This window comes from Poecilia latipinna, unplaced genomic scaffold (genome assembly GCF_001443285.1).
Source record: "Poecilia latipinna isolate Pla-1442-1.1 unplaced genomic scaffold, P_latipinna-1.0 Scaffold104, whole genome shotgun sequence".
Taxonomy (NCBI): domain Eukaryota; kingdom Metazoa; phylum Chordata; class Actinopteri; order Cyprinodontiformes; family Poeciliidae; genus Poecilia; species Poecilia latipinna.
In genome coordinates this window covers 823898-843889 of record NW_015112720.1, presented here as the reverse complement: position 1 = coordinate 843889, position 19992 = coordinate 823898, and the positions used below count along the sequence as shown (strand labels likewise).

The 19992-nt window shown below is 39.9% G+C and overlaps 2 protein-coding genes across 4 annotated transcripts in view; one reads left to right on the top strand and one right to left on the bottom strand.

Moving 5' to 3' along the window:
• Nucleotides 1–8637: 8637 nt before the first annotated feature.
• Nucleotides 8638–17287, bottom strand: LOC106944592 (cilia- and flagella-associated protein 52-like). Of its 2 annotated transcripts, none has more exons than XM_015027675.1 (14): nt 17121–17287; nt 16324–16523; nt 16111–16247; nt 15885–16007; nt 15602–15701; nt 15310–15426; nt 14959–15059; nt 14657–14827; nt 13350–13498; nt 11837–11982; nt 11511–11662; nt 10463–10610; nt 9292–9403; nt 8638–8837 (listed from the first exon to the last, which is right to left on the bottom strand). In XM_015027675.1, the coding sequence occupies exons 1-14, from the start codon at nt 17188–17190 to the stop codon at nt 8656–8658; spliced, it is 1908 nt and encodes a 635-aa protein (XP_014883161.1). In that variant the 5' UTR covers nt 17191–17287; the 3' UTR covers nt 8638–8655. The 2 variants fall into 2 exon arrangements, with proteins under 2 accessions (XP_014883161.1, XP_014883162.1); XM_015027676.1 differs by having other exon boundaries at nt 10508–10610; nt 17121–17286.
• Nucleotides 17288–17323: 36 nt separating this feature from the next.
• Nucleotides 17324–19992, top strand: part of riok2 (RIO kinase 2 (yeast)) — an 8151-nt gene continuing 5482 nt past the window's right edge. The window contains exons 1-6 of one of the 2 annotated variants that reach the window (XM_015027678.1): nt 17324–17408; nt 18571–18709; nt 18801–18917; nt 19243–19418; nt 19515–19603; nt 19710–19901. In XM_015027678.1, the coding sequence (XP_014883164.1) occupies nt 18577–18709; nt 18801–18917; nt 19243–19418; nt 19515–19603; nt 19710–19901 (707 nt within the window). In that variant the 5' untranslated portion in view covers nt 17324–17408; nt 18571–18576. Of the gene's footprint in view, nt 17409–17615; nt 17841–18570; nt 18710–18800; nt 18918–19242; nt 19419–19514; nt 19604–19709; nt 19902–19992 lie in introns of those variants that run through there. The other variant, XM_015027677.1, reaches the window with a different exon arrangement.

The window sequence follows — 19992 nt, the reverse complement described above, 5'->3', positions numbered from 1 at the left end:
TTCTAAGGAAAACCAATTTCAGAGAAAAGACACGCGAGTCGACATCTCGCACATGAAAGATGGTATCCATGAACACTTTCTGCTCCCATCATCCCTTCTGACCCATTTGGATGGACTGTCCGACCTCGTGGCCTGCAAAAGCAATCTGCTCTTATTGTATTTCATCGTAATCAATTCGTGCTTGGATGAACTGACCAAGGTGTGCGTGGTTGTACATGTGTGTTAGCGTCCATCTCAGTTGGTAGGACTATGTGCAGGTTCCCAGAATATGGGGTGATCAATCACATCACACAGCTTTAGATTAGAGCTCCATCGATCTGGTCTCAGCTCTGACAAACAGCCTGACCCAGAATACGTCCACCTGGACAGGACACACGCACACACACACTGCATACAGTGTCTTTTCTTCTGCTGCATTTCATGTAGTGCCTCCCAGGAGCATGCAATACCACATACACACATACCTGGAATATTTACGGAGAACCGCAGCCTCACACAGCGCGGTCCCTGTGCAGTAAACATTCAAGGTGGGAAGAGTTTCGCCCTGTGGGTGGCTGCTCATTTGTATGCCCCTTTCACTGTGGGTCAGCTCTCCCGCCCCCGGTTCAGGAAAGTAAACACACACTGTCACGGCTTGATGTTCTCATCATCCTTTTCGACTGACACAGGAATGTCAGATATTTTTCTACCTGTGTGCATGCGTGCCGCACTTCACTTATTAATGCTGTGTATCGTCCCAGTCGATGATGATGCGTGATGAAGGTCTCTGCCTGAGGGTAGAGAGACCAAACAGTGGAAGCTCAGAGATGTGCGCCGTTTGCAGAATTACCAAGTCCAAGCTCCTGCCTTTGAGTGTGTATTTTTTTCCTGAGTGTGTGTGTGTGTGTGTGTCCGTACTTATTGAGCTTAACCAGAAACCATTAGCAGTATGTTTCCAGAGAGGATGTTATTGTGTTATTCAGATATGGCTTGAAGATCTCCAGTTGTCTGTGTTGTGAAGCAAAAGCAAGAAAATCAAAGCAATGAACATTTAAAGCTTGTATGCGTGCACTCGTTTGGACACGGTGGTTTCTCCAAACGCTGCAGAGAGGAGAAATCTATGCAGGTCACAGGTGAAAAGGTAAAACTCTTCCAACACTTGCTGCTTATTTACATTGGAACATTTGGTAACCAGTTCAAAATTACAGGGAAATAACCAGAAAAGTTATTCTTTAAAATATAATTGGAACTGATTTCATAAGTCTATGAATTACCAGGAACACATTTTGTTTCTCGGAGGTCGAAAGGCAATTAGGCCATTTTATGGCTTAATTATAAGTAACATTGTCAAAGTTTGACCTAAGAGGGAAATGTTGGGAAAAGGGAGATATTCTCAATTCTCAGAGCTGCCTCTATGACCAGTGCTGTTTTGACTCTCATGGACCTAACCTTGGTCTGTGTGTGTGTGTGTGTGTGTGTGTGTGTGTGTGTGTGTGTGTGTGTGTGTGTGTGTGTGTGTGTGTGTGTGTGTGATGAGGGTTGAATCTCAGCACAAACAGCTATCGGATCAGCCTGGGGCACTCTGAAGAGGACGTTGAGAAACTCTTACCAGAATCTGGGAGTTCACCTTAACAATAAACTGGACTGGACTCACACCACTGACACTCTTTACAGGAAACATCAGAGCAGACTCTAACCGCAAGATAAACTACAGATACTTTGAACTGCTGAGACGCCATTTATAAGAGTTTGCTTTGACTAAATCTGCAGTCCTACAAGGTCATTAGAAATAACTTTAAAAAGACAGTTGTGGAATTTGACATTGGATAAGGTTGCGTTCTGTCATATACTTCATACAAATAAGAAAAACTAGCCAGTTCCAAGCACTGCTTGTTTTGATATGTAAAAACCTCTTGCTTAATTGAGAATTATTTCTTTTATTAATGTTTTCACGGATCCTTGGAGGAAAGTCGTCTCATTTCTTATCCTGTTGCATAACAGCTAAGCAGTGAGTTTCATAGACACATATAAAGTTGTTTCTAAGTCTCTTTCTGTGGTGAGTTTCACTGGTATGGACAAGTGACCAATTGAGATGTGGAGAAAGAGGGCAAATTGACCAATGAGAGAGCTGTTCTTGTTATAAGTGATTTACTCTCCTGACATCTTTAACCAAATTACCCAGCATCCTCTGCGCCGAGATTACTGAGATGTAGAGTCGCTGCCTGTGTGTAAAGTGTGTGTGGGTGCATTATTATGCTTTGAGCTGCAGTTTATGGAGATCTACAAGAGGAATTTGGACAAGGGAGACTTAAAGCTAACGCAGAAAATGTGTTTGCTTTGAGGCTTCTTCTGAGATCAGTTTTCAAATTGTGCCCCAGTTATTGTGCAAGCTGTTATGCAGGACAGGGTTAAACAGCATATTCTAGGTTTATTATCATTGATTGTGACTGTGAGCTGTGGTTGGAAAACCCAGAAAAATTTTTATTAGACTATAAAAAGCTTCTTTGTACTTTTTATAAGTCCATGTAAACTATGATACCCACTGATTCATGCAAGCTGATAGAAAAAAATGGATTAAATTAAGTTATCATGCAAAGGATTACCTAACTTTCAAACAAGTAAACAAGTAGTTAAAGATTCTCACTTATCAGCTTTAATAAGTTTATATATACATTTCTACACACTTACACTGACAAAAACAGTACAATCGCTAAAATTGTACTCAGGTATAACATTACTACAGCATATATTACTCAAGTAAAAGTACAAAGTAGCTATCCAAAAATTACTAAAGTAAGAGTATTTAGTAAAAAGGCTACTTAATGTGATTTAACTTGATGTAATCATGCAGGCAAAATGTTAAAATTGTTTGCACATTCTGGTACTCAAATAATATTAAAAATGTAATATTATACTAATATATTATTTAAATATTATTTGAGTAGAAGCAAAAAGTATGATGCTGTAAAACTACTCTTTGAAGTGCACTAAGAAAATGACGAATGTAAACGCAGGTGGTTACTATCCACCTCTGTCTGCATGATCCATTATTTAATTTCAGCTGCTGCTCTGTTGGCCCTCAAAGACAGATAGTGAAGGTCGTCTCATTTCACGCTTGCAATGGTTAATGCCATTAAACTAGACATACAGATTTGCTCATATGCCCACCCCTTCTGATATACGTGCAAATGTACAGCAGCAAGATGAGGGTACCATCAGATAAACGGCAGCTCTCATGTCGCAGCGGCACGCGGTCATGTTCTGCCTCTGAGCCTATATGTGTGAGTACATATTTGTAGCTTTTGGTGTGACAGATGTTTGACCAGACTCCAGTGATCCCATTACAAGAGCCTGAGAAGCAAGGCTTATAAGTGTGTGTGTGTGTTTGATGGAGAAGATCATCTCAGGACTGCAGTTATTAAGCAGCGCTCTATCACTGTGGCATGTTATTATCTGGCTGGGGTCTACGTTACATCACTCATACTTACACATACACATTGGGGCGGGTGTGTGAGCACCCAAATAAACAGCACATGGTCACAGAAACATATATCTACAATGGTTTTTTTTTTTTGTGTGTTTTTCATCCTTCATCACCAACCAGCAACATCCAGCTCTGGAAAAGCTGCAGATCTTAAAAAAGGGGATGCACGGCACTGATTTAGAGAAAAAAAAAAGTTCAACTCAAATGTAACATCCATGGTTAATAAATAAATAATTTTACATAAAGGCATAAAATAAATGGCAAATAGCTGGTATAATCATCGAGCTGAAGAAAACAAGATGACGCCAGATTCTAGCAATGTTTTTAAGGAGGAAAACTGAAATACATTTATTTTTCTTTTTTATAAATTATTAATTTGTTTAAAAAAAGAATCTACAATCAGCATAACATATTCCAGACAAGGTTTAATAGTCAATTTATTCCATTTTTTTTTTTGCTTGGTTAAAGTGGATCAAGAGCCAAAAAGAACAACACCGAACATCGACTTTTTTTTTGTGTTTTCTCATAAAGATTTCATGAATCTCATCTGCTGGCGTTGGTCCACTGTGCTTTCTAAAGTCCACAGTCAATGCAGCTGTATACTTGGACATTTTGGACTGACTTTATGCTGTCTTCTGCAGACAAGCTTGATGGAGATCGTGATTTTAATTTTTCGAGCAGGACTTGGCACCTGCCCATCCTGTCAAAGATAACAAAAGCTGCTTCAGTGACTACTGTGCTTGATTGGCTTGCAAACTCCCCTGACCTTTAACCCCACAGAAAATCTATGGAGTACTGTCAAGAGGAAGATGAGAGACAACAGACCCAAAAGATGCAGATAAACTGAAGGACGCCATCACTGCAATCTGGGCTTCGTTCACACCTCGGCCAAGTATCCAGTTATTTTGCTACATGCAGCTTCATTCCAGCTGAGCTGCGTCGTTTTTATATTTCCTGATCAAACCTAACTGCGCGGCTTCACATATGGCTGAGATTATATAATAAAATAAATTGCCTTTTTTTAAGGTATTTAAGTAATTACTTAGTATTAAAAGAAAAATAAATGCAACACTTTAAAGTTGTAAGCAAAGTAACAATGTAGGACGATTTCATAGTGATGCCCAGATTTGTTGAACCGATTGCCAACTTGCCTGGAAGGGAATCAAGCATCGCTTAGCAGGTCCGTTCAGTTCATGACCGTTAACGTATATCCATCTGCAAACACACTGACGCACACCTGCTCGCATTATGTTAAATAGGTTACTACGCATCTTGATGACAATTCTTTGGAAGAAAATCAAAATAAGAGCCTTCAAATTTTACAGATAGTAGTGGTGATTTGTGAAATCTGGCTTGTCCACACATTACAAGCTTTTGAATGTTCGTGGAGCTCAAGCTTTAGCGAGAAATGCAGAGGTAGTAAGTGTCGTGTCTCACAGATGCCATACGTGTCTTTGTATATCTGTGTCTTGCAGAAGGTTATGTTCCCCCTGCTCAAATTATCCTCAGGCCCCTCATTTACAAGCCTCTTGTAGCGGCACCTGAGAGCAGATTATTGTTTAGGAGACTGGCAGCAGAGCAGGCACAGAAAGTGGATCCCTTCTCTTCTCTTCTAATCTAATCAAATTTGATGTTTCCAAACACACAGCGGCTGGCTGACGGCACTGCGATGATAACCCAGGAACAAAGCCCACGCTTGTTGCTGCAGACTTACCTAAGCTTCTCCAATTCCTGCCTCAATTTAGCATTCTGTCCCCAAGGCTAAGAGCAGGAAAACAACATGAAAGCAATTTAACCGGGTGACACTGCATGTGTGTGCACTGCTTTGTGTGTGTGTGTGTGTGTGTGTGTGTGTGTGTGTGTGTGTGATATTTTGTGTAGCAGGCGGTGAGGTTATAGGGGCATTTCCTCCATGTTACCACTTTATAACGTAGAGACACAGAAATCGAAGCTGAAATGCCTGCAGCCTCTCTATAAATACTCCATCTTTTTACAAACAGCTGTCAAATCTTCATACGTTTATAATATGTTTTTTTTCTGTCCTTCTTAAATCCATTGTTTCCCAAAAATGTTCAAACCCCTTAAACATTTTTGACTCACTTTGTTTCGTTGCAGCCACAAACTGTATTTAATCAGGATTTTGTCAAGATTTTACCAACACAACACATGAGGTGGAGAAAAAAAAAAGAGAAATTACTTTCTTTTTCATTTTTCCACTAATCAAAACCTGAAAAGTTGCAGATCACCGATCAGCTTCAGGGCTGTACATAGTTTCCACAAGTCTGAACCGGAAGTGATCCGTGACATCTTAGTAGGCATGTTCACTGACTTTTACTACCAGAGCTGGGTAGAGTATTCAAGAACTGTGATCATGTAATAGTTGTAACGTACTTATATTGTTTATAAGTTAGATAGGAGCGAGGCCAGAGCCATGTCTAAGCTTGTGCTTATGACTGCTGCAAACTTTAAATGGTTCTTCTCCCAGCCGTCGCTTTCCAAACAGTGGCTTCCTTTTTGCATCTCTTCCATGAAAAGCAGTTTTGTAGCCATGTCCTGTAAACAGATTCAGCTATCTGGGCTGTGGATCTCTGCAGCTCCTCCAGAGTCCACCTCTCAGCTGCTTCACTGATCGATGCTCTCCTTGCTCAGCCTGTCAGTTCAGGTCCGTGTTGCTGTACAGTTTCAGTTTTCAACTGATGAACTGACCAAATCTCTATGGTTTAAACTTGGTTTAAACTTCTCCACCACTTTTTCTGTCGTTTCTTCATTACTGTTCTCTGACAAACCCCGAGGCCAAGAGAGTAGGCTTTCATTCTCTATCCACTTTACCACTATGTACAAATGTCAGTCTATTATATAAAATCCAAATAAAATTACAATAAGGTTCATTGAGTATAAACACTTTTTGCAAGGTCGTAAGTCCTGGATGTCAGTACAGGATGAGACAGTAGATATTTTACTACTTTAAAAGGTTTTTTGCTTTATTATTAAAACATAAAAGGCTTTTTTTAAGTCGATGTAGTAATAGGAGGGCTGACTGCTTTGATATACTGTGTGTATATCTGATGTAGCGATCCCCCCAGTCAGTGCAGCAGAGATCCTTTCATCACTTTGACCTACCCTGCTCTCACTTTCATCTCACACCAACGAGGGGCTCATTAATTTCTTATCAAAGGAGACCGATTCACTGCAGGTCTGTGGACAATATTCAAGCATTTACGCACAGAAAACGGACGGGGTCGTTGTGTTTTATAACGAGCGAGGAGTGGTGAGAAGAACCGCCATAAACACAAAATAAAGCCGAATCCTGTCCGTCCACTCCCATTGGCCACGTTTCAGTCCATGCAACCTGGAGATGGAGGCTGGAAACAAAGCTGCTCAGAGCTGAAGCACGCCAAGAAACATTTTTTTTTTCTTTCTTTTTTTCAGCACATCTGGAAAGAAGACACTCGCTGTTGAAGTGTGCGTGAGTGTGTGTGTGTGTGTGTGTGTGTGTGTGCACATACGCAGGAATGGCCGTTACGCCACGTTCCAGATAATCCCACACACAGGCGGGGCCAGCCAGGTTGTTGCTGTGTGCTCCCAGTTCAACTTCACCAGCACACGGCTGGTTTTATCTATCCAGACTGACTGACAAGCCGTGCCTCGCTGTGTTCCAGTGTCAGAGGCTGCATCGCATGTTTTCGCCTCAAAACTTTATCTCTGCAGCTGCTGAGAGCTGGAGCTTTCAGTCACATAAATGAATCGATCCAATTTCTGCCTTGAATGTGGGTTATTTTTTTCTTAACGGAACAGTGAGAGAGAAGACGGATGAGAAATTGAGTTAGGGGATGGTATGATGATTCAATCTGAATTAGATGTGGCCTCTTATTAGTTTCAGCCAACCAAGTTAGAGGATTATCATGTGATCCACTCACCATGATATGAAAGGGAAAAATATGTGAAGCTCTTTCTCAGATCACAGGAAAACATATTTTTAAGTGTTTGAAACAACAGAACAAAGAGAAACTCCTTGTTAAGTTCATTTTTTAAAAGAATGAAGAAGGAGAGAAACAGCCCTGATATTAATCGAATGTGACCTTACAGGTGTACTTCTCACTTTTTAGCTTCTTGCTAACAAAGTAGCTCTGGTTGGGTTTTGTGATCCTGGCTCTGGTTACTCTACAGAATAACTGCAAATGAGACAATTAAACCAGAGGACAACAGCCACCATTACAGTTTTCATTCATTCGTGTCCACAAACTGCAAAATTCAGTTTTTCAAATAGATTACTTCCCCAACACAGTCATTAGCTCCACCATCCCCAAAATTATGTCTAAATCCATTAACAGCAGTACTCCCAAATTCAGGGACCACAATTACAGACCCTGTTCTCCATTGCTCTCTTACTTTATATATAAAATCAACACTAAACATCAAACATGAAATAATTTGAGACTGAACTACACGAGGAAATAATCTGGTGTTTCCATGAAAAAGTGTCTTGATTTCATGAAGAAGCAATCATGCAGGAGACACACAAAAAAAACAACTGTTCATGTGACTCCTGTTGTGCTGCAGCGCCATCTAGCTTCAAAATGAAGAGCTTCGCATTACCTGCTGTTCATGACAGAAGATTCAGGTTGTTCTGATACATCAGACAGACAGATAGAAAAAAATTAACTTATTTCTCCAAGTGTATTTTACATAAAAATACTCTCTGTGACCTGATAGTTTTGCAGAGGATTGACTTTTTGTTTTTCAGATGATCTTAGAAGTTGCTTTCATGACCAGCCTGCAGCTAATCCAATTTGATACTGCGAGACTCGATAGTGGTGCACGTTTTCCAATAAGGGGAATACTTGAGGTATCAAAAGGGGATTTTGTCACATTGTTTGCCCACATCTGCTTGACACAATGTTATTGGACAGATAAAATCAATTAACAATTGCACTTATGACCTGAAAATATTTTTCCTAAGAGACACTTTCTTTTGTGAGTCACAGAGAGGAGATTAACTGTTAGGTGGTTAATTATACTAATTTAAATGAATAAAAAAAAAAAAAAAAACACTTCAACACATTGACATGCATAATTAGTAATACTGTCTGAATCTAGTGCTATTCTCTGTTTCTCAGTTCAAATCCGCTCTGCAATCTTATATGTAAAATTTGCAAATAAATATTCAGGTAAAATGCTACTTTAAGAGTTTATTAGGAAGAGGGAGGGTGAGGAAACTTCCACTGCCAAATGCCTCCGTCAGCAGTGGTACAGACCAGGACGTTGTTGCTGGAGCAGATCTTGGTGGAGGTAATACTTGCACCAAGAGGCATCCCTACATGGGTTACGTCTCCGAGCGTATAGTCCCACACCTTCAGCTGCTTGTCCTCTCCACCTGGCCATACAAAACGGAGAAAGGTGTTTTAAAAACATTTAAGAAAACTGTAAAAGTGACTTACAGTGTCATCAGGAGAGAGTAAATCATGCTCAAGATAAAATAGTAAAAACATGCCATATTAAAATGGCCATAAAAAGGTTATGACTACCATTTTTTTTTATTCAAATGCTCTGTGATTGATCAGACAGAGCATAATCTGGTGGAAAGAAACAGAAGCAAATGTATGATTGCAATAGCTATTTACATTTTGTTTTTCAGAAGATTCTATCTTGGGCATGTTTGTCATATTCATCAGGGGCTTTAATTATTTTCTCTGAAAAGAGACATTATCTTTTGTGGCTTTTCATCCAGTCTAAAACCAGTTTTGATGTCCAGGTTCTAATCAAGCTCTCTACGCTTGACTCAGATCGGCAACACTGGTGACACGATGAAGGTTCAGACAGCAACAGACCTGTCACAAAGTGGTTGCCGTCAGTTGTGATGTGCATGGTGTTGATGGCCCCTGACTGGGAGCCCTCCAGTTCTCTGATGGAAGAGCCGTCCAACACGTACCAATAGGTGATCTGACAATCAGATGAGCACAGAGGTTACATCTATTATGTTTTAACCTCACACAGTTGTTCTCATACTGGAATGTTTTTTTCATTTAATAGTAAATAAGACCACAATTATTATTCAATTTTTACTCAAAAGCCAGCCTGATTGAAAAAAAAAATGCATTTACTTGATTGATTTAGAGAAATATAATAAATGTTGGTTGAAGAAAAACAAAGCCCTTGTCATATTGTAGATCTACAATAATTTAGAGATTCCTTTTTTATTCAGATTTTATTTGTTTTACTAAACTTTTATTTTTGGACATGCCCATTAATGTTAAACTGGTAAAAAATAAAAAATAAGCCACATAAATAAAAACTTTTGGAGTTTTCTTTAAGCTATCAAATTTTTATACAGATCAGTCACTTTTGACTTGATGATTTTGGACCAAGTGATAAAAACTTTGCACACCAGTTATCTAAACCATAACATTCTATCACTGTTTTGGTATCTCGACTTTCAAGCTTGTGGTTGTCATGAAATTCAACACCAAAAAACAAAAAACAACACTCAAACATTTCCCACACAAAGAACAGAACATTTAGTCCTTTGAGTTTTATGTTTTTAGGCTTAATGTTTATTTTGCGATTATTAATAAGTGTTCCCTGTGGTAGATTATACACATGTGGTAGATTATACACAGCTGCTATTACTGCGGTGGTTGATTAGTCAATTTAAACACGAGGATACGTCATAGTTGGTGTTTATGTCGCCTTTTTTTTTTTTTTAACTGAACTGAAACACACCAAATTCCACATCACACCTAGATGTTATGGTTGTCAAATTCAAGCAAGAATAAATGAACTACTTCCCTCTCCCTCGCCATTTTTTTCTTAATCAAAACTTGTTCCTGACCTTGTTATCTAGTTGTCGTAGCAAAGCAATGTGTCTCTTTTTATTTTATATATCGGGCGTAACACCTTAAGACTCAGCGCGTCATATTGACATCTTAACAGCTAAAACCAATGTCAATGTCAGCCAGTAGTTTTTTGGCCTCCTGTATTGAGACAGGGGCGGGATCTTACGCGCGTGACGTCACCCCGCAAGGGGTCCTTAGGGTCTGAAAGCACCTTTCTGTCTGTTCCACTCGTGATGATCTGGTGTTCATCTAGATTGTAGCACACACTCCGGAAAAGAGTGTTCGCAATCACCCTCTGAAGGCTCACGAATCGTCTGAACAAGGAAACACAGAAAAACAGAGGAACAGTTCAATAAAGACATGAGAAGAAGCTTGCTAACGTTGTTTTTGTTGGGTTTTTTTACTCCAAGTCAACTTTCTGTTGACGATTACATTTCAAGGATAGCCTACTGAAGGTAGCTTTAACGTGGAGCTGGACAAGAGTCACAAAAATTGCTGTTACAAATTGTTAAGTAGACAGAAAATTTACAGTATGTTGGGATGGATGAAAACAGTTCACCGAGGACAACGAAAAACTGTGACCACAGCTTGATATAATGAAGATTCTCTTTACAGAAGGAAGCATGTTGTTTAAAGACAGTAAGCGTGGTAAATGTACTTTAATTCTCTACAAACCAGAAACAGCATCAATGTTTAAAGACAGCCATTTTACAGCACTCTTCGCATTTCTCGTCTCTTCTTTTTCTAGACGATAACTGGTAGCGTTTCCATTCCATTTTTTGAAGCAGAAACACAAAAGTGCTTCATGTAGTGCCATAACAGTCACAGTTTAAATATGCATGGATGGATTGTCTCCACCTATCCTGATGTGAAAAACACTTTGGTTCTTCACTTTTCCTGACTGCATAGGAAGCCCATGCTCTGCTGCTGCTCTCTGTCCGTCACTTAAGAATTGCTAAATTGAACGCCATGAAGAAATTGCGTAGTAATATGCTTCGATTTGTCTTTTCAACAAATTTGTCGTAGCTTGACTTTTAAATTTCCAGCCATTTATCTGATCTCCGCGACATTTTGCGAGGACTGCAACACAAATCTAAAGATGAAGAGAGTAGGCATAAAGTTTGTGTGTGTGTGTGTGTGTGTGTGTGTGTGTGTGTGTGTGTGTTCTTTACACTGCTGAAGTGTGTGATGTACTCTCCAGAAGTGCTACTCACACTAAGTCCCAGATGATGCAGGTCCCATCAGTGCTGGCTGTGACGCACTCGCTGTCATCGCTCTTGATTTTGACGCAAGTCACAGCCTCTTTGTGCTCCGCCAGCGTATTCAGCAAATGGTGGCTTTGAGGCTGTAGCTCCCACACACGCACCTGCAAATGGAAATAAACTCATTCTTCTCCATTCCTTTTCCCTATTTTGTTATACCAGTGCAGCCTTTTTTAAATTATTGTAGCATTTTGTGGAGAAATAACGTCTCGTATTGTCAAACTGAGAAGATGCTTGTTTTAACATCTTGAGTTGAACAAATATTAGGACATACTGACCTGTCCCTCTCTTCCTCCGCTGACAATCTTCTTGGAGTCTCTGGAGTTGGCGATGGTTGTCACGCCCATATTGTGCGCGTTGTTCATAATGAGCAGCGGCTTCCCGTTTTTCGGGTCAAACATGCGGATCTTACCATCGCTCCATCCTAAAACCCAAAGAAAAACCTGCATTCCTACTGTTGTGAAGAGGAGCGGTATTTTGTAGCTGGCGACTTCGGCACCGCTGACACAGAAGCAGATGAACTGCTGCTCGATGTTATGTCTCAGATGGATACTTCACAAAGTATTCAGACTGCTGTCACATTACAATCCCGTACTTCGGTGTATTTTATTGTGATTCCACATAGTAGACAAATACCACACTATGCACATTTGTGGTGTGAAGAGAAAAGATCATTTAAAAGAGAAAGAGTAGTAGTGTGGAGTAGTGTGGCATGAGTTTATATTTATTCTATACTGTCAGAACTATATCATCATAAGTATTGGGTCACTCATCCAAAATGCTGAATGAAGGCGTCTAATCCATGGCCTTGTGGCAGCATGATAAAATGCCATCAGTGCAATAAGTCCAGTTTTACCCCACAGTCAACTCTTGCCTAATCCGCATTTCTTTGCTTGGCATCTGCCAGGAGACAGGAACTTGCCTAACCGCATTATCTCAGTTTGATGGAGAGGGACTCATGGTGTGTGTGTGTTTTCATGAGTTGGACCTGTTCCCTTAGTTCCGTTGAACGGAACTTAATGATTTAGCTTTACAAGATATTTTGGACAGTTTTATGCTCCTAACTTTGTGGGAATAGCTTGAACGTGTGCTTTAGTACATAAAGCAATGTTCACAAAAGCATAAAGGAACAAGTTCTGTGTGGAAAAGCTGACTGCTCTGCACAGAGTTGTGCACATGGACTCTGGCCTTTTGGAGGAATTACATTGCTTCTGGAAGAATGGACAAAAACTTCCACAAACTCTCCTGAGCATTGTGAAAAGCCTTCCCAGGTGAGATCAAGTCATTACAGCTGCAAACGGTGGCCCAACATCATATTAAATCCCATAGATTTAGAATGGGATATCGCTCAGGTTCTTATGTGTGTGGAGGAACACAAATGAATACTTCTGGTTTATTGTTACGAGAAAACCAGGAGAAGTGCAGTTTGCCTCAATCCATATAGGACACAAAGCTAAACATGAGGAAGCAGGTGTTCAGGTCAGATGAGACAAAAAGTCAAGACTGATGATGCACATTATCGTAACCACAGGGAAATCGTGGGAAATTGCAAAAGAATGTTGCCCAAAAACCGACAGAGATGTACTCAAGGTGATTTTACAAAATACTAACTCAGTGGATAAAATCAAACCATGTATCAGTTTCCTGCCACTTCCCAACACGCACAACTCTCTGTTGGTCTATCAGGTAGGATCGCAATAAAATACATGGACGTTTGTGACAAAATGCAAAATTGTTAAAGAAATACGAATGTGTTTACAAGACATTTTAGATGCGTTGCCTGAATCTCACCACTGATGATGCCGTGCCCATCACTCATGAAGCACAGGGTGTTGCAGGTCACGTTGGGCACAGAGAGACGCATTAGCTCTTTGGGCTTGTTTACGCGCCACAGTCTGATTTCTTCCTCAGAACAGGTTGCAAACACCTGGGACATGGCACTAGCACACAGCAAAAGAAACAGAGTAAGAAGTATTGACCTGCAGTTTGCCCAACTTCACAACAGATGTTGCATTAATGTGTCATCCTCTAGTGAGCAAACTAGAGAAACACAGATTTCTTTTAAATCAAGAGATGTCAAAATTAAAAACTTGACATGTACTGGAGAAATTAGGTAGTTTCAAATCAAATACAAAATAAAGCACAGTAGAAATGTTAAAAACCTTTAAGGTTATTTTCTTCATTTGTAGCCTTCTGAGTAAAATTTCGTTGGTAGCCCCTTTTTAACAGGCTCACAATAATGAGAATCATTTATTTAAATGACTGTCCAACCACTCAGTGGTTGGGGAAAGTTGGAAAAAGTTGCTAAGACAAAATCACAAAGTCTTAGAGACTTTTATTGCACTTAGTCCTCATAACTTCTGAATTTTCTCAGCCACCACAGTGGAGTTCTCCTTCCGCATGCATGCAGCTGCTGCAAGGAAAGGGGCATGTGGAAAACATTCATCACAGTGCAGTTTTGTACTCTGATCTATTGATGCCCTCAGTTTGAGCCAGATACTAGTAATCTCTTCTCCTACCAATGTGGCTGGTAGTAGCATTAGGTCACTATTAATTGCAAACAGAGAGGACAGGTGGCTTGTAGGTCCTTCTGACATATGTGCCAATGCATCACACATAACATTCAGGAATTTGTAACATTAGCGGTGCATGTGCTGTCCAGCAGCCGGCCCGCTGTGGTAGATATTTTGGAATAAATTTTTGTGGGTCAAAAATAATTAACCTAGCACAATTTCTGACACCTCTGTTTTAAAAAAAATTTCAGCCTGTGCAGGTTTATAACTCCATGCAGGGAAACATGTACTATTAGAACATGTTACTTGAATGTAAAAAAAATAAATAAATAAACTGTGGTGAAAGAAATTGAGAACCAAGTCTGCTTCTGTCTAAATGTTAGTGTGAGACAGGAAAACACAAGAAATAAACTGTCTGATACAACACAACATTCCTCCAAAACACCCTCTAAAAAGATGAAAGACAGTCAGGAAGCAGAAACTCTGACAGCTTCAACAGCTTAAAACTTGCGCTGGTCATTTTTCTTCCCATTGGGAGCTCACTCAGACAGAAAAGTGGTCGTAGACATGATAGATCAGACTTACAAAGGAATGGCTATGTCATGGATAGTGCTTCTGTGGCCTGTGCATAGCAGATCAGCTTTGAAATCCTCAAAACTGACACGGTACATCTGGGCTCCCTCTGTGCCGACTAAGAGCTGCCCTCCCTCGTCACTGAAGGCAACGGAGGTCACTCCGTTCTCCAGCTCGATTTCCCTATCAGGGAAGATGAAGGAGAGACGTAAAAATCATCTGCATAATAAACAATATGAATTTAGCTGGTTTAACAGTCAGATGTTGCTATGCTTGTTTGAGGTTGACCCAAAAGATATGAGGGTGAGACTCGCCTGACAGTTTGGAAGTTATTCTTGGAGCACAGAGCCAAGGTACCCGATCCAGTGCCAATAATCATGTCTCCAGAGTTCAACACCTTGAGGACATTGATACCCTGGACAGAAAGCAGAACGACTTGTCAAATCAGAGACTTCTCAGAGAACACTAGTAAACAAACAGCATTATGTTTGTTTACGAGGAGCAAAGCAGATGGGTCGGGGAGAAAATCGCTCAACTTATCCCTCAAAACCTGGAGAAAGTGTAGTGGCTATCTCCTGAATGATCATTTCATCAGGACAAGACATTATACAAGTCAGCAATTGTGCAGTGTTAGAAATAAAAGACTAGAAGCTGTGATGACTTACCCCGCTGAACTTTGCTCTAGCTGGACCACAGTTATTCAAGAGTTTCAACCTCGTGTTGATTTTCATTACGTCCCCACTTGTTGTGCCACAGAACATATACTGATCACACACTGAAACCTGTGCAAAAAAAATAAAAAATTCAAAACAACGCAGCCGCTTCACCTTTTTCTAATTACAGTATTTCTTATAATTTCACTTTTTATTTATTATTTCCAACTAAGTTTTCTTTTTTAAAGTTTCAGGGGTAATAGAGATCCCTAATCTCCAGCTCTATGTCAATATGGCCTCATACCTCCAAACATTTCACAGTCCTCTTCAGCTTGCCTGTCCTGCAGTCAGTGGGCCAGATCCTTCTGTTGGTAAGATCCAACTCCCAGATTCGCAGTGTTCCACTGGCAAGCAACAGCAGTACCAGTAAGACAAATGACACAGTAACACTTATTTATTTATTAGATTAAAAGTTTCCAAGTGTTGTTGTACTTGGTATTTACAGAAATTCTCCTTGCTACGACGAGGGCCTTTGTCAAAATCATTTCCGACACGTCACAGAATGAGAGGAGATGTCGTTTACCCACCTGCCAGCTGAAGCGAAGATGTTATCACTGGTGTGGAAGAACTCCACGGTGAGGCAGTAACCGTACGTCGAGGCTGAGCTCTTACATATGGCCTGTTTGGTCTCGACGTTCCAAACAACGATGCTAAGAAACACACAGCAAACACCTTGCATAGGTCCTGCTCATCAGATGTCCATCCTGCATGGAGGTCACAGGGCTCCGAGTCTTTAGAGGTTTAGCTGTTTACCTGCCGTCATCTTGGCCCCCAAGAGACACCAGGTGTTTGTCGTTGGGAGAGAAGGCGACTGCTTCGACCTTCACCTTGTGGAGCAGTAGCTGGCCGTGGATTGCTCTCGCTGCATAGTTCCAGATAATCACTGGTGCCTGTAGACAAGTATTACCGTAACTTAAGAGTGTCGAAAAATGCACAATCACAAAAGGGTTTTGTGAGTATGGCTACCTTAACGGCCACAACGTTGGCCTGCCCAGAGGCAATGTAGACTCCACTTTTGGACAAAGAAACGCAGGATACATTGTTTGAATGCCCATGCAGAAACTCCTGCTTCCCATCGTCGGTTCTTTTCAGGATAACAAGACTTCCCAGAGGATATATCAAATACTTCTTGTCTGGATGAAGCTTCAGGCCAAAGGGGACATGACCTGATACATGACATGAGGATACAAATGGTGTGAAAGAGTTGGAACTGGAATTTGCACAAGTTTTGTTTTTGTTTTCTTTTAAATATCCTAGGATATTATGAATATTACATACAAGTAAAGAAAAACACAACAACATTAAAACAGGTTTTTTTGTGGAAATGTAATATATATTAAATTTTTCCCTATCCAACAGATTTACAATTCTTGATTCTCCTGTTCTATTCATAATAATTTACATAGTACAGTATAAAATGTTATACAAGTATTATTAAGCAAATAAATACAAAGAAAACTTTCGAAACTTTCTGTGAAAGTTTCAAAAGTTATTAAAATTATTTTAATACATTTTTTTTTAATTAAAAACATTTTTTAAAAATTCTGGTGAAAAAGCAAACCCCACATTTAGGTGGATGGCGAAAATTCATCCGAAAACAACAAGTAACCATCTCCGGTTCTTGTGCCTGTTATGTCATCAACTCAACTACCAACAAAACAGAATGAGCACAATCTTTTTTGAGTAAAAACTTAAGATTGAGGTAAATCGACAACAATAAAAAGCAGACCCTGTCCTCACGTTGAACTCCACAGAGAACCTACCGTTAAAACCGATAACAGCCTGTAACTCCAGCTCAGGAATGCTTCGTGCTTCATCGTCCTTGGCATCCATGTCAAATATGTGAATCGGGAAGGGGGGAAGCAAATGCCTCACAAATTTATATTTTCAAAGTTTAAAGCGGTAGAGGGTAAAGCAGCCGTCAAATTGGCACTCGGAATGCGGCAAACAAACGGTCACCTAGCAACAAGAGGCGGCCACAACTTCGGCTCCAGTGAGCTGCTTTCATGTGCTTTCGGAAATTTTGACACTCTCGTAGTACCTGGCTCAAAGTATGAAACGATGAAAGCTTATTTTCGCAATTGTGAGGAAAGAAAAAAAAGTATTATTATTATGTCTGACTTATATGTCATATCAATGAAGTACAAATTATTTAGTAGCAATGGTAACTTAATCAGTTCAAAATTGCGCATCCGCTACATTTATCTAAAACCAAACAAATTATTTATTTGCCTTACTCGAACTGGACCGTTAAAAGACTCCAGTACAGTAGGTGGCGTAATGTAATCATGAGCTTGGTTGACGCTACAGAAGAAGAAGAGTGTCCGCCTTGCACATGTGTTTACTAAAACTGTGCTCGGTACTGGTAGTAGAAAACCTGTTTATAATATTATTCTGTTCACCTCACTAACTGTAATATGGGGAAGCTCAATGTTATAATGCTGAGGTATTTATCTCGAGATGACTTCAGAGTCCTCACCGCTGTAAGTAATAATACTAGCGCTTGGTTTTAAAAGGGTTAGCATGAGTTAGCTTAGCTTCGTTTGTTAGGATATCTATCCTAAATCTGAATTAATGTTACATTAACGACACTGTTACTGATGTCGCCACGGCAAATGACTCAGTTAAAGTCGAATTGATTTGTTTTCTAATTTTACACTCTTAGGAAAAAAGAATAAGAGGAGAGATTATCTTTAGAGACGACAATACCTTCCTCTAAAGTTTCTCCTCCCTGAAAGTACATTATTTCAAATTATCATACTTTGAAACAAAGAGGAAAAGAGATTGATAAAGACTGATAAGCCACCAGAATTTCAAATAGTTAAATAAAGATAATAATGTTATGTGTCACAGCTACAAAAAGTACATTTTAGCTTCAATTGAGTTATTTGCTTTGAAAAATCCTTTAATTTGTGCAGTCTCCTGTTTTTTAAATAAGTCATTGCTCAAAATTAAATATTGTGAACATAAACTACACAAATAATCTGTATAATGCATATTGTTTTCACAATTCTAAAAATAATCAAGACTTTATAACTACTGTAAACATCTTATTCAGCTGAAGAAAGAAGGTATTGGTGAGAATTAAATTGTCATATGTAGCCTGGATAAATATGGAAAAAAAAAAAGGTAGAAAGTCCCCTAAGAAGTAGTAGTTTCTTTGCAACCATCATGCTTTCCCACTCAAAGTGTAACCTTGTGTTTCCTTCACAGGTTGAGATGGGGATGAAGAACCACGAAATTGTTCCAGTGAGTCTTCTGTCATCTATTGCCAGCCTTAAACATGGTGGCTGCAACAAGATCCTCAGAGAACTCGTAAAACACAAACTCGTGGTGTATGAACGCTCCAAAAGTAAGAGCTTGGGTTTCTGTCTCACTTATAGCGGTGCTAGTTTTTACCTGTTGAGTCATTTATTCTGGTGTCCATTCTGCATCGGTTGCAGCTGTGCAGGGCTACCGGTTGAACTACGGAGGATACGACTACTTGGCTTTAAAAACTTTGTGCTCTAGAGAAGTGATTCTGTCGGTTGGCAACCAGATGGGTGTGGGCAAAGAGTCAGGTGAGAGAAAATTGCCTTTTGCCATAAATTACCATAAGTTAAGTTTAGCTGAAGTGATTTTGTGGAATTCAGTTACACAACTCATACTTTTTTTGTAGTATTGTTTAAACTATTACTATACTATGTTTAAAATCTCAAAACTCACATTTTAACATGTTTTATTTTTTTTTATGCTGGAAATAAAAATCTCACTGAATCTGTGTTTTTTGTGTGAAGTGTTTTGCAAAGTCTTATCTACAAACTCAAAATAATGTTTAAATAACTGAACTTTTGTTCCAAAGAAATTAGAATTTTCTTTTCTCTTGTTTCTTTCTACTGTGTGTAGATATTTACATTGTTGCGAGTCCAAATGGGGAGCAGTACGCTCTGAAACTGCACAGGCTGGGTCGCACCTCCTTCAGAAACCTAAAAAACAAGAGGGATTACCACAAGCACAGGAAGAATATGTCCTGGCTTTACCTCTCACGCCTCTCTGCCATGAAGGAGTTCGCCTACATGAAGGTAATGAACTGAATCTGTGGATTTAGGTCAGGTAGAGGTGACAAAGTGGAAATGTAATAAAGTTGTAGTTTAAGTTATTCTCCCCTCCATCTCCAGGCTCTGTACGACCGAGGCTTTCCTGTTCCCAAACCTGTGGATTACAACAGACATGCCATAGTGATGGAGCTCATTAATGGATATCCTCTGTGCGTAAGCTGGCCAGCCTCCGCGTTTGTCTGCTTACAGCAGTAATAGTGATGCGCTACAAATGTGTTCTCCTCTCTTAATTTGAGTTATTTCCCACTTTTGCAGGTGTCAGGTGCATGAGCTGCAGGACCTGTCAGCGCTGTACAGCGAGTTCATGGAGCTTATTGTGAAACTGGCCAATCACGGCCTGATTCACGGAGACTTCAATGAGTTCAACCTCATGCTGGACGACCAGGACCACATAACAATGATCGACTTCCCTCAGATGGTGTCCACGTCTCACCCCAATGCTGAGTGGTGCGTATCTGTTCCTGAAGACTAAAAAAAAAAAATTGTCCAAAAAAAAAAACAAAAAAAAAAAAAAAAAAAACTGCCCCCACCCCCAACT